General features: G+C 37.2%; 1 protein-coding gene across 1 annotated transcript in view; it reads right to left on the reverse strand.

Annotated features, from left to right (window-relative positions):
* The window catches only part of MICAL1 (microtubule associated monooxygenase, calponin and LIM domain containing 1), a 54,363-nt gene that overhangs the window by 35,912 nt on the left and 921 nt on the right, over positions 1–17,530 (reverse strand). Inside the window, exons 2-3 of the mRNA XM_039323271.1 lie at positions 4,826–5,109; positions 2,840–3,047 (exon numbers count right to left, since the gene is read on the reverse strand). Of these exons, the coding sequence (XP_039179205.1) occupies positions 2,840–3,047; positions 4,826–5,089 (472 nt within the window). The 5' untranslated portion in view covers positions 5,090–5,109. The remainder of the gene's footprint in view (positions 1–2,839; positions 3,048–4,825; positions 5,110–17,530) is intronic.

Here is a 17,530-nt window from a genome sequence, read left to right on the forward strand (position 1 = left end):
AAGGAGTACTTCAAAATTATTCAAAAGTAATTCAGAAAAGGTGCTTTTGATTCTGTGCAAGACTAGCATCTAGCTGATGATTGATTTCATGCCATCAATTTATGTCAACTCTTAGCAACCACATAGACAGACTTTTCTAGGATGACTTGTCCTAACCTGGCTCTTCACATTTTCCAATAGTGCACCCATTGCTGATGTAACTGAGCCCATCTACTTTACTGTTGCTCATCCTCTTCTCTTTCTTTCCATCTCTCCCCATATTATAGACTTCTCCAGAAAGCTAGATTTTCACAAAATGTGTTCAAACTATAATTTGAGCCTGGTCATTTGGCCACAAATGAACACTCTGGATTTGATTATAGTTTGTTTGATTATCCATTTGTTTCTTTTCTTGACCACAGTATTCTTAGGAGCCTTTGCAAATCCCAGACTTTGAAAGCATCAATAGTCCTTCTGTCCTGCTTCTTCAAAATTCAATTTTTGCTTTCATTGTGTGTCACAGGAAAAACAATTGCTTGCAGGTTCCTTTACCATTGATAGTTGATGTTAACATGCAGCAGCTACCCATCGCTTCAGTATCTTTATTGGGTATTCTAAGGTGGGTAGGTGTACTTGTTATCACTAGTTAAGTTTTTTTGTATTTATTCTTAATTTCATTTTTTCACTGTGCTCACCTTTCTTTACTAAAACTTTCAGCTCATTTTCATTTTCAGCTATCAGAGTTGTGTTATCAGCATAACATATGCTACTGATGCCCCTTCCTCCAATTTTAGAACCACATCTTCTTTCAATTCAGCCTCACTTCCCTATATTCAACTTATAGGTTGAATGAATAAGGATAAATTATACAATCTTGTCTTCAAGGGTATCTGCAGGGTGTGATATTTTTTTTTTAAAAAAGTAAAAATGGCAACTGATGATCTGACCAAAGTTATGTTTGTTATTTTATGTAGGCTGCATGTTGATGAACATTAAAACAAGGGTCACACTTCAATCAGAATCACAGTTACCGTCTTGACTTTTTTAATCATTAACGTGTAAAACTCCCAGCTTGTCTTACCAAGAGGCCAATTTGCCAACCTGAGACCAGTTCTGTTTCACCATGTTCCATTTGATAATCTTCAGGGTTTTTTTCTCAATTATCCATCGTGCATTAGCAATAATGTCCCTTGTTCCCTAGCCTTTTTTAAAAAGCAACTCGAGCACCTGGCCTTTACCTTTCCATGTAGAGCTATAGTCTGGGTTAAATGATTCTAAGTATTATTGCTGGCATGTGAAGTGAAGTATATGCAAGTTAATTCTCCTTGCTTTGGAACTGGTATGTAAAAACAGCTGGTCACTGTTTTGTGGCATATTTTGGTTAAATGTGATTTTTCTCTTCCTTGCCATATTTATATAGCTATCCCATGAATTCCTATAGCACTCTGAGCGGAGTGAAGCTTTAACTTCATCTTCTAATAATAGAGTTACTTTTAAAGAAGGAATATCTTCTTTTGTATCTTGAGTGTTAATATCTCCACTGCACATATATACCTTTCATCTTTGTTGGATTTTCCTTCAGTGAACATTTGTCTATTCAATTCAAGGTTGGAACTTCCTTTTGCGTTCAAAGATCTTTTGGAAAACTTTTCCCTGGTTTTTTGGATGTGTTTTGGTGTTGGATCTCTTTTAAAGGACAGTTGGAGTGAGACTGAAAAATAGTTACGATTGCTTTAAGAACTGCACTATTTTTAACAAGTGGTTTCTTAAAACAGTTGCAACTTTTTTCAAACTTCTACAATGAACAGCATACTGATGATGGATCTGAACCATTTTTTTTCCAAAATGATTTTTGAAGTATCCATAACCCTAAATTTCTATGGTCATATAAATATCATGGTTTTAAAAACCTATGGATTCCCTTAGCATTAGCAAGGAGGACACTAAGCCCAAAGAATAACTGAACATAATATTGGATACTTCTGGTTAAAAAGATAAAGGAAGGCTTAAAAGCAACAAAGTAGAAACAATAAGCAAACAAAATGCAAAATAGGAAAAGTATCTTTATTATTTAAAGTCAGGAATAATTCTTGATGGGGAACTCACACCTTTGGTCATAATTCTCTTGAAATGCTAATTAATCTATGCATATAATTATTTATATTATTATAAATTCCATTATTCCTATTGGAAGCCACAATTGTGCATGGTTTATCTATAATTTCAGCATATGTTAAAAATTTCTTATTTTGAGACACGCAAATTTTTCTGCAAGATTTTGCAGCTCCTTTGATGAACTACAGTTGTTCCTGTTCTTTATATGCATGAGATCTTTTGCTAAACTTTCAAATGCTTTTTCCTGCCTCTATTGCAGTGGTTCTCAACCTGTGGGTCAGGACCCCATTTGGGGTCGAACGACCATTTCACGGGGGTCACCAAACAACGCAGTCTGCCATTTTCCCCCCTTTTTCCTTAGCTGTGCTACTCCCTTTTATTCTATTGGCTTTTGAAAGCCAATAGAATAGACTCTCTTGAATAGAGTCTAATTCTATTGGCTTTCAAAAGCCAATAGGAATTGTCCAGGCTGTCTCTGCCCTGCTGAGCCTGCCAAAAGTCCCATTCTGCAAACGGTGCTGCACCAGTTGAGTAGTCTTACGACCGGTTGAGTAGTCCTCGACTTATGACTGGTTGGGGGTCGCGGCATTAAAAAGGTTGAGAACCACTGCTCTATTGAAATCTATCTTGTCCCCAAGACCTCTGCAGATCCTCTGCGCTGATATTGCCTGCTCTTGCTTAACAGTGATCCTGTGATATTACAGGCATTCCTCTGTCCTTGACAATTCTTTTCTAACATACTTACTGATGTGATCCAAGGAGCCAGTGCAGAAACGGCCATAGAATTTCTTGGCTCCAAGTGCCCGCAGGTCCTGGATAGTGAAAGGCCAAAGGTGCAGCACATTGTTTCGGGAGAAGATCTCTCTCTTCTCTACCACCACAACGTGTGCGCCAAGGAAAGCCAATTCAATAGCTGAGCGGAGACCACAGGGCCCTGCCCCAATGATCAGGCACTGAAAAACATTGTCACAATGAACTGCCAGAATTTGTAAGACAATACATACTCAACCGCACTGAAACTAGACAGGAACTTTACACAAGACTGACTGGTATTACATCAAAATAGGAGCCACAACAAAGCCTGTGGGATAGAAAGAGACGTCACAGAGTCCTTCCTCAATTCCACATTTTTCCTTTCCTTTGCTATGGACAAGGGAATGTTAGCTAATGTGCTATAGTGGAACTTTCCTGATAATAAATTACTGTTTACAATAATTGCAGGAATTCTGCTGACAGTTAAAGGAACCATTGGTTTCTGCTATTCAGTCAGGCATTCTTTCCTCTTCCACTCAAAGAAAAGAAAAAGTCCTATTTTAATCTTAGAGAAAGTTGGAATTTAGTAACATTAGAAGTAATTGAAATGTAATATTTTTAATATGCAAGCATTAAAAATGCTTGGTTGCTTGAAAAATTTGGTTGCTTTAAAAAAATATTAAATGATATTTCTGGCCTCCAGGCAACCAAACATCCAAGTCCTGTTACGTCTCTTGACAAGTCATAGCAGATCCAGATGAGACTGGTACAAACTGCTCCCAAGGCCAGAATATATATTTAAGACTTATCTTGACCATCAGACTCACAAGCCTGCTGATCCACGTTCAGAGCATCCATGGTGCAATTGATGGGAATAAACGTGCAAGTTGTTATCAGTTATGATGTTCACATAGCCAGAATTCAAACAGTATTTCCAGCTTATTTTGTTGAAATATATTCCAAATTTCTACTCTATCAAATACTTGGAAAACTCCAAAGCTGGATAAAGCTGGATAATTACTCCTTTGTTCTAATTTTGTAATTTTGATTAATGTTCATAGTTTTAAAAATTAAAATATTCGCAATTTTCCTGGGATATTTGTTTCTTTTAAAAATTTAAAATACTTGCAGTTTTCTTGAGATGCCTGTTTCTTTTTCTTTTTGTTATATCTAGTTTTTTTTTCTCCTGAGAAACTATAATTTTATTGCTAAAAATAATGCTTATTCATGTACTATGTAAAAAAGAATCAACTGTTATATTAGTGCAGGGGTAGGCAACCTTGGCTCTTTTATGACTCGTGGACTTCAACTCCCAGAATTCCTGAGCCAGCCATGCTGAGGGAAAGGGAGAGGTTTCTAAGCTGAGCCATGCTGGCTCAGGAATTCTGGGAGTTGAAGTCCATGAATCATAAAAGAGCCAACCCTTGTATTAGTGTAATTATATTTTGATTATTTTTAAATGTAGAAATAGTTTTGAGGGAGTTCAGTTTTTTTTTTATTTTGCAGAATTATGCAGTTTTAAAGAAAATACCTTTCTTCTTAGAAAATATAGATTTAAAAAAGTGCAGTCATTATAGTTTTGGGGTTTTGATAAGAGTATAGGAATGAAGAAAACCATTTGTAAATAAAAAAAACTTATAACTCTGAAATGCAAATGTAAACTGATATCTTCATACCAAACTGCAGGAAAATTAGTAACAATATCCAGACATCAAGTATGAAACTAGCTATTATTCTGTCTAGACTTATAATTATGACACATATAGACATATACCTTTGCATGTAGGAAAAGAACTAAATATGCTATAGTACTAAACCATAAAGTGTCTCCATAATTTAGCAAAAGGAAAGTTAGTATCAGTAATCTGACACCAGTCATGAAACCAGTTATTATAATGTCTAGATGTGGTATCTTAGCATCTCATGTGGAAACCTATCAAAAAGACTGTCATTTTGCAACTATGATGTGGCTTCTTACCTTAGTGTTTGAACATGCTCTTGCCTGGTCATAGTCTCTGTGTCCAGCCTTCTTGTCCAATTTGGTCCACAAAGCTTTAGCACTCCAATAATTGAGAGAAGCCTTGAGCTTGTGATAGAAATGGATCTGGCCAGTATGTTCCAGATTCAAATAACTGCACAGCTCTTCAAATCTGCTCAAGACCTCTTTGCACTGCTTGGCATGCAGAAAGGCATCAAAGAGAGAATGAGACTGATTTGGTTGCTCTCCATTTTGTTGATTCATTCTCCTGGGACTTCAGAAGCCTGGAAAAGAAAGCAAAAGATTACAGATGCGTATAGATGTTTCCTGTGCCCAGAAGTGATGGAAAAACTAAGGCCAAAGTAGAACTCTGTGCCTCCATTTGTGGCTGACACTTAGGAAGAGGCATGTGGAGTCTCACCACTCCTTTGCTTTTAGAAGCAGGTGTTTTTCAGGCAATGCCTCTCTTTGAGCGCTAGATGTACTCAACCTAAGCATAAGGTGTTGAGGATACTGGACTATTCTGCCATTATACGTGTTTAAGACTACTCTGCCAATTATTTTCATAATGGGAGAAAAACTAACTATGAGTGTCAAAACTGATTCAGATGAAGACCCTTCACTTTTTTCTACTGAGAATCATTCTTAGTTGGGTTTTTTATTTTTATTTTTATTTGGCTTCAGGCATTAATATCTTAGTGCAATTTAGAACATTTTATTACTATTACCTGTACATCATCAACTGAATCTAAAAAAATACAATAATCTAAGAGATGTATGAAACATTTCATCTTTGAATTATTTCAATTTTCAAATGTCCTCTTTCTGTGTGCAAAAGAGATGTTTAAGTGCAAAACAAGCCATTCTGAAAATGTTTTGAGCTTGAAATACTTCCCAAAGTGGTCCACCCCAAGTTCAGAAGGAGGCTTTTGAGCTCAAAGCAAAGTTTTTCCAGTCTAAAAGTGTTCAGATTCACATTATCTGCCTAATGTCATCTAGTAAAGCAAATTCTAACCATAGAACTCCTGGCTTAGCCTTAGTCTCTTAGCTATTAGATTATTGAGCTCAATGTTAAGCTCATACAAGCCATCTGAGTTATTATAATATGGAGGGGGTTAAACATGGAGCAAGATGATGAATTAGCTAAGCAAAGACACAGAAATTGACCACATGCTCAATAACTAATGTTTCTGTGCTTTATTTTTCCTCATTAGAACCATGAAGAAGGGAAGGTTGATTTTAGTTAAAATGTACAGAGGTAAAAAGTTAACTTTTTCTCCCTTTATTGTTTCACAAGCTGAGTTGTCTATATCACAGCTGAAGCTTGTTTCACAGGGGAGAAAAATACAGATAAGATAGAAATTAACCCCCCCCCCCAAAATACCAAGCTTACAACATTTCTCTGATCAAATTAACTATCATCTTTTTTTACAGCAGGACAAATAACTTAGTAGAAGGAGGCTTTCTCTAAACAGGAATAGTGCGAGATCTTTCCTCCCACACATTATCTAGGTCCTAGGAATCATGTAGAAAGGGTGTACATTTCACTCATGCTTCTTCCTTTTTTCAGTTTTGGTTAATGACTGCAATGATTTGCATAATTTGTCAGACTTGCTGCTTACAGTCAAAACTACTCATACAGGTCTGAATTGGAATTACCAATGACCATATTTGTGACTCCCACTTCTTCATTCTTTCTTCTTACACAACTCTAAAGTTAATAGCCACAAAATACAAAACATTTCTCCTCCTCCACCCCTCTTAGAAAGCTCTGACACCTAAGTCTACCTTAGATATTTTATTCTGGCAAAACTTAAATTTTTGGTTATTTGTGCAAATTTTAGTATTGCATAATACTAAAGATTGCTTTAAAATAAACAGATATAGGAGCTCGATCTTCTGACAAATCCAGAAGTGCCATTCTCCCACTTCTATTCCAGGAGCATTTTCACAGTTTCAGTACTGCCATACACTATGTCAGAAATTGATATATCTGCTTTGTCTTCCAACATGATAAAGACCATTTCTTGATAGCAAAGTTTTATAATTCTTCAGGAAAAATACACTATTAAAGGAACACTTTAACTCCTTAGAACAGGGGTCCTCAATCTTGGCAACTTTAAGATTTGTGGACTGGCTGGCTGAAGAATTCTGGGAGTTGAAGTCCACAAGTTTTAAAGTTGCCAAGGTTGAGGACTCCTGTCTTAGAACATCAAAGACCTTAGGATGGTTTTTCTCAACTAGTAGCTTATACTGAAATGTATGTTTTGACAGGAAAATACTTAGCTACTTTTTTTCAAGTTCAGCATTTAACTGCTGTCATTTGAGCAGAGATAAAGGTTTTTTTCTTTTTTTAAAAAATCACATCGCATGCATAAATTAGCTCATTGGTTCATGGAAAGTTTCTGCTCTCACCCATCCGCTGCTTCTGAACGGCTGTGGTTGACCAGAAAATTAACACAGTGTTTTTTGCATTTCATTTCCTTGACTTGTTTACAATTGCATTCCTCCATATATGTGTTTATGCAGCTTCAGTTCAGTTTAACGCATTGGTGATTTTATGAAACTGTTCACAAATCTATGGCACATTACAAAAGTTTTATAGATTCTTACAGTGATATGATTCTTTATAACTTTCATATAAAATAACAGTGGTTTATTTGATTTAAAATTGATATTTAAAATTTCTCTCTAGGATTAGTCAGTCTACACTGTTATCAACTAGAACGAGTGATTTTTTTTTCTCCATTTCCTACTCCAGACAATATCCTGTAATCACATGTACAGTTAAGCTCTATTCAGTCTTTCATGCAGGAGTCATGTGATGTGGAAAACTATTGAGTACATCTGATGTGTAAATTATACAAATATGGAACAAAAGGAACTAAGTCCACAAAAGTGATTAACTCCAAACTAGGAGTCAAAAAGATCTGAGGATCCTTTTCTTGTACTTCTTGAAGTTTTTTTTTTAAAGTATCCTCTATTTCTGTTGGCAGCTGAGTTGACTTTTACTATATATATTCTATTTACAAAGCTTTTCAGCAGGAGAAAGTTGTTAGCATAAGCATTCTACTGAGATATAGCATGATGTGGTCATCATAGCATGTGACCTGGGCTTGAAGCAAAATCCTTTGGTAGTGATGAGAATTTTTCTCCCTAGGAAAGAAACATGTTTCTAAATGGAAAGATTAAAAAAAAATCAGATGACACATTTATGATTAACCAACTCCACCATGACATTGTTTATGTAATATCCTAAACCAGTGATGGCAAACGTATTTAGAGACTGAGTGCCCAAACTGCAACCCAAAACCCACTTAGGCATCGTCGGGTGCCGGGTGGGTGTGGCCCACTGGGTGGGTGTGGCCCACTGGGTGGGCGTGGCTGCAGTGATAACGGCAGACTGGGTGGGACTAAAAAGTTCAATCAATCAATTCCAACTTTACGGGATCTTGAAATTGATTGATTGAACCTTTTTTTTTTTGCATACGGTGGCGGAGGCCTAAAGCGAAAAGGTTTTATAAAACCCAGCTGAAGGCCTAGGACTGGGGCGATGGTGCGCGTGCCCACAGAGAGGGCTCTGAGTGCCGCCTCTGGCATCCATGCCATAGGTTTGCCACCACTGTCCTAAACAATCAGCTACTTTCCTCAGTCAAGGGAGGGATGTTTCTGACTAACTATATATTTATTTAATAGATATTAAAACTCCATAGCACTAGAGGGCTTTATATAGCTATCATTTGTCTTGTTGTACTGTCTATTCAGCTGATTCATTAATCAAAGGTCCATTGGAAGTAGGGACTTTAGGAGTAGCTGTGGGAAGCAACTTGACCTCAGAAGAACTTCCTTCTCAAGACTGCATTGAAGAAAGAATGCCATGCTATCATGACGTCGACTTTCTCTAATCATTATTAATTAAATTCTCTATAGCCCTAGACAACTTATATTTCCATTGGCTCCCTTACCTGTCTTTGTTTCGGGCTCATAGGCACTAAACATTTGTGAAAACAACATCTCTATGATTTGATCATTCCAATAATTGAGAAATATGGCATCATATCCACACCATATGCATTTTTATTTTTTGCCTGTATTTTTTTCATAAGTGATTCTGCATGGCCTACCAATCCCATACAGCAGTGACAGTGCTTGTAGTTTCTCAATGAGTAGTAAAACTCAGAGAGCTTGTAAAGATCACCAGATCCAGAGACATACATATGCAGATTTTCCTAACCAATATAGAGTTTTAAAGAAACAATACCCTGAATTAATTATGTAATTCACTTGATCTAAAGATTACTTGCCACCAAAGTCCTTGACTGGTATAAAAAATGCTAAAAATCAAAAAAGAAATCAAAAGATATAAAACATGTAAATATTGCAAATCTAATTAAAATAAAGTTATTTTATTTGGCAAGAGGCTTAAATGTTTTAAAATGAAAAACAAAAGAAAAGAAAACAATGTGGCCCAAGTGGAAATGTTATTTTATAAACCTTATACCTTATTTGGAAAGTAGAAAAAATATACTAAATGGCAGATCAGTCCAATTGGGCTCTGGAAGCTACTATACATAGCAATCCAGAATATGAAGATTATCAAGCAATCCTTCCAGAACAAGTTGAAAACCATTAATTGAACTGGATGAACTATTCATAAACAAGAACTTTATTATTCATATTATTGTTGTATACACTCAGCGCCTCCTTCATTGCCTTAACTTTCTTTCCATTAAATTCATCTTCCACATTTTGTAAAGAATGTGATCACTGAATTTCAATTTTTCTTGAAATTCAAATTCTTGAGATCTTTTAAATCAGAATGGGACAACTTGCCGTGGTCATCTCGCCACAGCCATCTCCCCATGGCCAATTCACCACAGCCAACTTGCCATGGGACAATTCCCCACAGGATAACTCAATATGATAAATGTTATCTGCCACTGTTTCTTCGACATTACATCCATTTTTGTGGACCTGAACAAAAATGAAAATGATGTTGAAGAAACAATGGCAGATAACAATTAATATGTTGAGTTATCCCACATAGAATTGTCCCAGGGCGTGTTGTCCCAGAGTGAGATGGCCACGGCGAGTCGGCTGCTCTGAGTTGTCCTAGATCCCTTTTAAATATATGGAATGTCCTGTGTGAAGCTCTACTCCCAGTTTCAAATTTTAGCTGTTGTCCCTTCTCACAAAGGTGTGGACCAAGACAACTTTGTTTTACATCTGGAGATAGAAACATTGTGACAAAAATCTGAAGCAAAAGGGTTTTGCTAAGAATGTATAGGAAGCTGGTGGTAGAGGATCAGTTCAAGCTATCATTTTTGCATTAAAATCCTTATCTAGATCTTGACACTAGATCAGTTCCACATTGCAAAACAAATCCTATACTCCTCCCTATTCTCACTTAGAAACGTAATATCCAAACTTGTTTACCAGGTTGTCCAAGTTTCTAAGAGCCTCATCCACAGGTTATAAACTTGTTTTTGAACTGTATTGCAAAGTATTTAAATTGTTTCAGATATGACTCTTGGATTTTAAAGATCAGATTCAACACTCATATGGAAACATGATGAGATGAAAGGAATATTTTCCACTTCTACCCAATTCCAAATGTTAGAATTTTCCAAAAAAAAAAAAAAAAAAGCAATGGTTAAAGTAGTAGTTAGTAGTTATCAAGAGCCTCTAAAATTTACTTTCTTATTATTATAAGCTCCAAAGACCATAAACCCAATAGAGAATTATTATTTGAGGGAACGCCTCTCCCAGGTTACATCTACCTGTCCCATTGGAGAGAGGCAGGTTACAAGTTCCATCTACTAAAGAGTGTTTTATGGAAACAATCTAGTAATCTAAGGAGTGGCGGACAGAAAATAAGGAAAGAGGATGTGCTGGCATTACAAAATTACTGGATATGTGTAATACAGGAATACTTTTCCCATATTGGAAAAGTGACGAAACAGCAAATCATCATTTAAAAAAAAATTAGTTGAGTGAGATCACTCAACTAATCAATTTTTCCATCATAGAAGCTACTTAAAAAGGACATCAAGTCATTTTTTCCACTTCTGCTGGATCAAAAATATTGCTTGCAGAAAATGCCTGGGTGTAGCTCTGTGATCACAAGACTTAAGTCTGTGCTTACAATCATGTTGTTTTATCAACTGGCAGAGAACCATCCCCTCACAAAAATTAAATCTTGTGCACATAATTTTAAAAAAAGCATACTATTACTCCATATTCTTGTTTTTGTTGTTGATGATGTTATTAGTTTCAGTTAAAGGCGAGAAAAAAGCAGAATATCTTCATCATCTTGTTTGACTGGTAGAGCTGAGGTCTTTGCATGTGGACATCACCAGATGCAGATCAGAATCAAAGCAATTACTGTACATAATCAGTAAAACAGAGGAAGAAAAAGTACAATCATGTCAACCGTGAACTTCAAGGTATATCTTGTTGAACAGACCATGAATTACTGGAGTCAAATAGATGATTTAAATTTAGAACATTAAAAGGGGGCTTTGGGCCAACAAAATTTGACTTGGGGAACAAATGCTGATCTTTTATTTTGGCTGTAAAGAATAGATTCAGTACATTAAACTTATATGAAAAGGAATCTAAGATCTGAGCTGCTAGAGAGATAAAAAAAATGTAAAGATTACATTTAAAAAGAGAGAGATCCAAATATATTTCAGAACAAGCTACAAAAGTTAGGAAAATGTAAGCCTTGCACAACAAGAACACACAATAAGTAAACAACATGTTGAGCAAAAAAGGAGATGGAAAAATATCTGAATCAATATTTAAAAAACATAGAAAAATAAGAAAAATATCCTGAGATATTTTTTTTGCGGAAGATCAAAGAAATTAGAGGAAAAAAATTATAGCCAAGTTAGGATTATTTAAGAGTAATCATGGAACAGATCTAATGAAGCTTTAAAAAGACAGAATAATTGATACCTTTACAAATGTGATTGTAAAAGAAGAGAGCATAAGTTCAGGTAGCAATTACACGGAGGAGTTTCTAAAAGGCAATAGATTGGCTGTCAAATATGAAAACAGAAGGCACAGATGAAAAACTCACTGAACAATCTGAAGCTACATAAACATAGCAAAATGAAATATTATTTCAAAAAAGATGGGACAAGTTCCTATGCCATAGAGAGAAGAAAATTTTGATGCATATAACTAGGCTGAAGAAAAGGTTCAAGATAGCAAAGCACTGTCCTGTTTCATCACACAAGGAAGGAACTTTCCTTAGTTCCTAGGAATTAATTTTGGAGGAAAGGATATTTTAAAAATCCTTTCAAAATAAGGAAAAAAAAATAAGGATACATATAATCCTCATTTCTTTTTAAGCTATATAGCAAAAGGAATGGTAAGACTGGATAACAGCAGGAACTAAAATGGGAGAGAGAAATTATACACATACAAACACACACAAAGGGATAACAAATTGAGATATGAAGACATCACTTTGTTAGCTGAAAGTAAAGAACACCAAGAAAAATTCAGTATAAAAACAAAAATGCAAAGTGAAATTATCAAGCAAGCAAGACATTGAAAGATAAGGCTATTTCTATAACCACAAAATTGTATTAGTTAAAGCAATGGCCTTTTCAGTAGCTGGATACTTATAAAACTGAGAAAGAAGAGGCTTTCAAATTATGGATTTGGAATTATGCACTATGAATTGCAACAAGAATGACATAATCAATCCTACACTAAATAAAGACCGACTGCTCCTTAAAGATGATTATCAAGCAAAAATTCTCAATACCCATGATTTGAGTAAATCATGGACTACAAAAATTTCAGCTATGCTTTGCTAGGATTACTGGACTGGTGGTGGAGACCCAATCTCCATCCAATTTCAACCTCCATGGTATGGAACCAGGTTGAATCAGGCCAGGAGTTTATAGCTGTCCTGGCAACAACAGGCATGTTTCAGGTGATTTCAGTGCCTTTGCCTCAGAGCAGTTGCTATTTCATCTAGATGGGTGGGGAAGGCATTATTAGCCACTCTTTGCCATAGCCAGATTACGTTTTGGTCAAATGTGATTGGATCTCACCCAGGATTTCTATAGAGACAGACTTATTTGAATGGTTGGCTCCAAATGCCTTGTGTGTCAGGATGGCTTTCGGAATGGCTTGGAAAGTTTCTTGAAAATCTGGCAAGTACAGGTAGTCCCCAATTTACGACCTCAATCGAGCCCAAAATTTATGTTGCTAAGTGAGACATTTGTTAAGTGAATTTTGCCCCATTTCATGACCTTTTTTGCCACAGTTGTGAAGTGAATCACTGCAGCTGTTAAGTTAGTCATACTAACAAGTTAAGTGAATCTGGCTTCCCTAGTGACTTCTCTTGTCAGAAGGTCGCAAAAGGTGATCGCATGACCCTGGGGCACTGCAATGGTAATAAACGTGAGTCAATTGCCAAGCATCCAAATTTTGTTCTTGTGACCTTGGGGATGCTACAACAGTTGTACATGTGAAAAATGGTCATAAGTCACTTTTTTCAGTGCCGTTGTAACTTCGAGCGATCACCAAATGAACTGTTGTAAGTTGAGGACTATCTGTAAATCCAATTGAGGTCCTAAATTGCTGATCCTCATGATGAAATTGCCCCCACCCCCAAGCATCTTTTCTCTGTTGGTTAATCTCTGGTGCTATGTGGATTACAAACAGTCTGCAGGAGTGATAGAAATGACATCAAGAGCACTGGTGCAGAAAGTCGAGAAGTGAATTTTACTGAGCATAAGTACATGCCCATGTGGTAATAAGAGAGGCAAAACACCACTGTTTCTTCTCTCTTATTGCATCAGCATTTTGTGCTCTTGCTTCAGGAGGTCAATTTCCTGTTAGGAAAGAACCAACATCAAGGGCTCTAGCCCAGCTGATATGGTCAATTGCAACATTTTGCTGAGATTGATCCAGGTTTGTTTAAGTCTTTACTCCACATGGACAGACCCAAGATGAGGACATCATCTTGCTTGGTTACCTAGGATTCCTTTTGCCCTGTGATCATCAGTTAACTGGCTAGGGCAGAGGTCCCCAACCTTTTGGGCACCAGGGACCAGTTCCGTGGAGAAAGGTTTTTCCGCAGACTGGAGTGTGTGTGGTTTTGTGTGCTGCCTGCATCCCATGGATGGGGCTTTGCTTGTTTGTACGGACCAGTTGCTGGCATGCTGCGGCCTGGTACCAGTCCATGGACCAGGGGTTGGGGACCCCTGGGCTAGGGTACTCTCTCAGGTATCCTCTGCCATCTGTAGACTGAATCCCTGCCTCTCTTGCTTCTAGGAGGGAGGCAATTCTCTCAATCGATCTCGTAAACACTTCATTGACACTTCATTGTCATGCTACTAGTGATCTTGAAAGAGACTCAGGTGAACCCCCTTCCTTAACCCCTCTTTGGATTTGGAGGTACTAGACAATTATCATCTGGTCTCCAAATTTCCTTTTTGGGGAAAGGTGAGGCAATGATGGGGAAACAGCTATAGAATACCTTAGAGGAAAAGGGTAACTACGATTCCCTGGAATCAAGATTCAGGACCGGAAGTAGAAGAAATGGCATTGGTTGCACTAGTAGCTTGCTTTCATTGGCAAATGTAGTCCTTACTCTTTTCTGATCTCTTAGCTGCATTTGATACTATTGATCACAGCATCATTCTGAACTGCCTGTCCAGGACGGAATTGGAGGCACTGTGTTGCAGAGGTTTCACTCCATCCCTTGTGGATGGTTCCTATTTTGGGGGTGGGGGGTGAAGATGAGCCCAATAGCTATCTCCTCATGTGGTGCCCAAGAGTGGGTTCTCTCTCCTATCCAAGCTTTACAGAATGGCACTGGATGAGGTCTCTGAAGATTTGGGATTTGGTATAATTAATATGCTACTGATTGATTATGTGCAATCAAAGTCATTTTCAACTCTAGTGATCAATATATAGATTTTCTCCATGCTGATGATACCCAGCTTTATATCACTTCCCCAGACCACACTGGTGATGTCACTGAAGTCCTGCTTGAGTGCCTGGAGGCTGTATGAGAATGGACTTAAACTGAATCTTAGTAAGGGGGAATTACTGTCTTTTCACTGGGACTTCCTGTCCAGACCAGTGATGTCTCTTTACTCATGGATAACACTAGCACTGAAAAAAGCAGGTCCATGATCTGGAGAGTCTTCTGGACTCATGGCTCCTACTAGTCTTAACTACAGTTAAGATTCAACCTAGAGCAGAAAATCTGGCTTCAGTCACTCATGCCCTTGTCATCTCTCGCTTAGACTTCTGAAATATGCTATTGATGGGACCGCCTTTGAAAATCGTCCAGCAGCTGCAGTGACCAGCCCCTCTGCTGATAGGCGTAGAAACACATTGTGCCAATGTTGCAGTCTGTTCACTGACTGCCAGCACGATTCCATGTAGTTAGCAGGAGTTAAGGCTGCCTCCTTGGCATCAAACAAACCTACCTTAGAACCCTTTATCTGTAAATCTTTTACAGGCAGTCCTTGACTTACAACTATTCAATTAGTGACCATTCAAATTTACAATGGCACTGAAAAAAGTGACATGATCACCTTTTGAGACCTTCTGACAAGTAAAGTCAATGAGGAAAGTCAGGTTCACTTAACAACTGTGTCAATGAAGGTTATAAAATGGACCAAAATTCACTGAAAAACTATCTTGCTTAGCAACAGAAATGTTGGGCTCAGTCACAAGTCGAGGACTACCTGTGCTCATAAAATAAATTATGGATAACAATTGAAGGAAAAAATGCTTCTGTGTGCTCCAAATTCTATCCAGGAGAACCTCAGGGCAGAAATTCAAATTTCTGATCTTTTTACTCATATTTTTTTCAAGTAATTATTCTTTGTCATCAATAGACCACTGATATTGAGCTTACACTGATTTTTCCTTCATTTATCCATTGATGGTGGCACAGATACAAGATCACTGTGAGTTTTCCCATCCCAAACTCTTTCAGCATGCAAACAAGAAAGGAGAGAGATCAAGGCACAGACAACACTTCTAGTTCACTTGGGGAAAAGTGAAGGTTAGAAATAAACTTAAACTGCAGCACAGATATATTAATCAGACTATTGAAACCCCAGGATACAAAAAAAAAAAAAAAATTCAGTAAAAGTTATTCTAGAATGCAATTGTTACAACAATTGGCAACAACTTAATACCTTTCAAATACATTGATATCCACGAATACAACATTTCAAGTTAGCACAAAAGTTATAATCTCAATACAACCAAATGTAGTTTTAGAGATCTGTTGTCTTATCCATGATTGTTAGAAGGCAATGCTTCCCATAACCATCCCTTTTCTAAAGAAGACCTGAAGGGCAATATCCAAAAAAAGGAATTCATACTGACATTCACTTGGTCCTAATGTTATCCATTTGGCCAAGTGTGATTTCAAGGAAACTGAGCTTTATCCTTTGCACCCACATTGCATCTGGCCGTAACAAGGACTCGACAGAGGTACTCTTTAATTGAACCTACCAATAATCTAACATCAATTAGTAGGTGCAGTCTGTGAAGCAATAAGCCTTAAAGCCTTGCCTTTTGACACCACTCTATAGCTGCAATATTAAAAAATGTGCACTTGCCCAGATTGTTAAGTGGGAGCTAGAGTCACCCCAGTTTAGGAGGAAGCAAACATGCCCATATTAATGGGGGGGTGATGAGAATTTTAAATCCTGCTAGCTTCAGGAAGGTGACATCAGGCATTCTGTTATTACGACAAAGTCTCTTTCCTGCTAGGGTTATTTACAAGAATAAAGAGCAGCAGATGGAAGATAAGCTTCATTTCATTTCAGTATTTAAGTTTCCATAGCCCAGGAGGAAGGAAGTGTAAGAAGAGTAAATGCCAACTTTCTTAAGCTTTTGCTGCTAAGAGGTGCAGAAGTTATTGCTGCTCACTGGTTGGGTTCACCACAAGGCAAAGTGTATTTTCTCAGCTTGGCATATCAAATAAAATCAGTCAGTGATTTGCAAACAGTGGTTTATGCCTTAGTATGTCATGTCAACCAGTGCAGTTACTTTATTCAGTAAATCATGGTTAAACAGATCATAATTTACATGGGATAGCCTAATCCCTGCTAACATAAATTCAGATACAAATGATATTAGTGCAAAAGAGAGAGCAGGACCAACAAGTGAATAAATCTGGAAATACACAATAGCTACATCTTTCCTCTCTCATTGCCTAAATTTACTGAAAATTAAGCATTGTGAGCCACCCAGAGTTACGTTTTAAGATGGGCAGGCATACAAATATTCAACATAAAATAAAATGTAAAAAAAGAAATGAAAATTTTAAAAAAGCTCTCTGTTGAAAGCTGTCAATGGGATTAAGTGCTTTGATTATCTCTGTATATTGTGGACAGAAATTTTCCACTTGCAGAGATTCAGCACTGTCAAACTCTCCACCAGAATTTCTGTGCCAGATCCAAATGTTTGCAGGAATTGGCAAATGGTTGAAGGCAAGCATAAATTAGCAAAGCAAAGATCTGCCAAGGTTGAATTCCACCAGACATGAGCTCTAATATAACAACAGCTTGAAGATAAGGTTTTATAGGTGCCCAGAGATTCAGTGATTCTACAATCAATTACTGTAGTATTCAAATTCTCTGACAAAGGAGGAAATACAAGGGTGTGAGACCGCAGATCTAACTTCTCTTTAAAACCAGTGGAGAC

Source organism: Crotalus tigris, unplaced genomic scaffold, assembly GCF_016545835.1.
Source record: "Crotalus tigris isolate CLP2741 ecotype Arizona unplaced genomic scaffold, ASM1654583v1 scf7180000024167.7108832, whole genome shotgun sequence".
Taxonomy (NCBI): domain Eukaryota; kingdom Metazoa; phylum Chordata; class Lepidosauria; order Squamata; family Viperidae; genus Crotalus; species Crotalus tigris.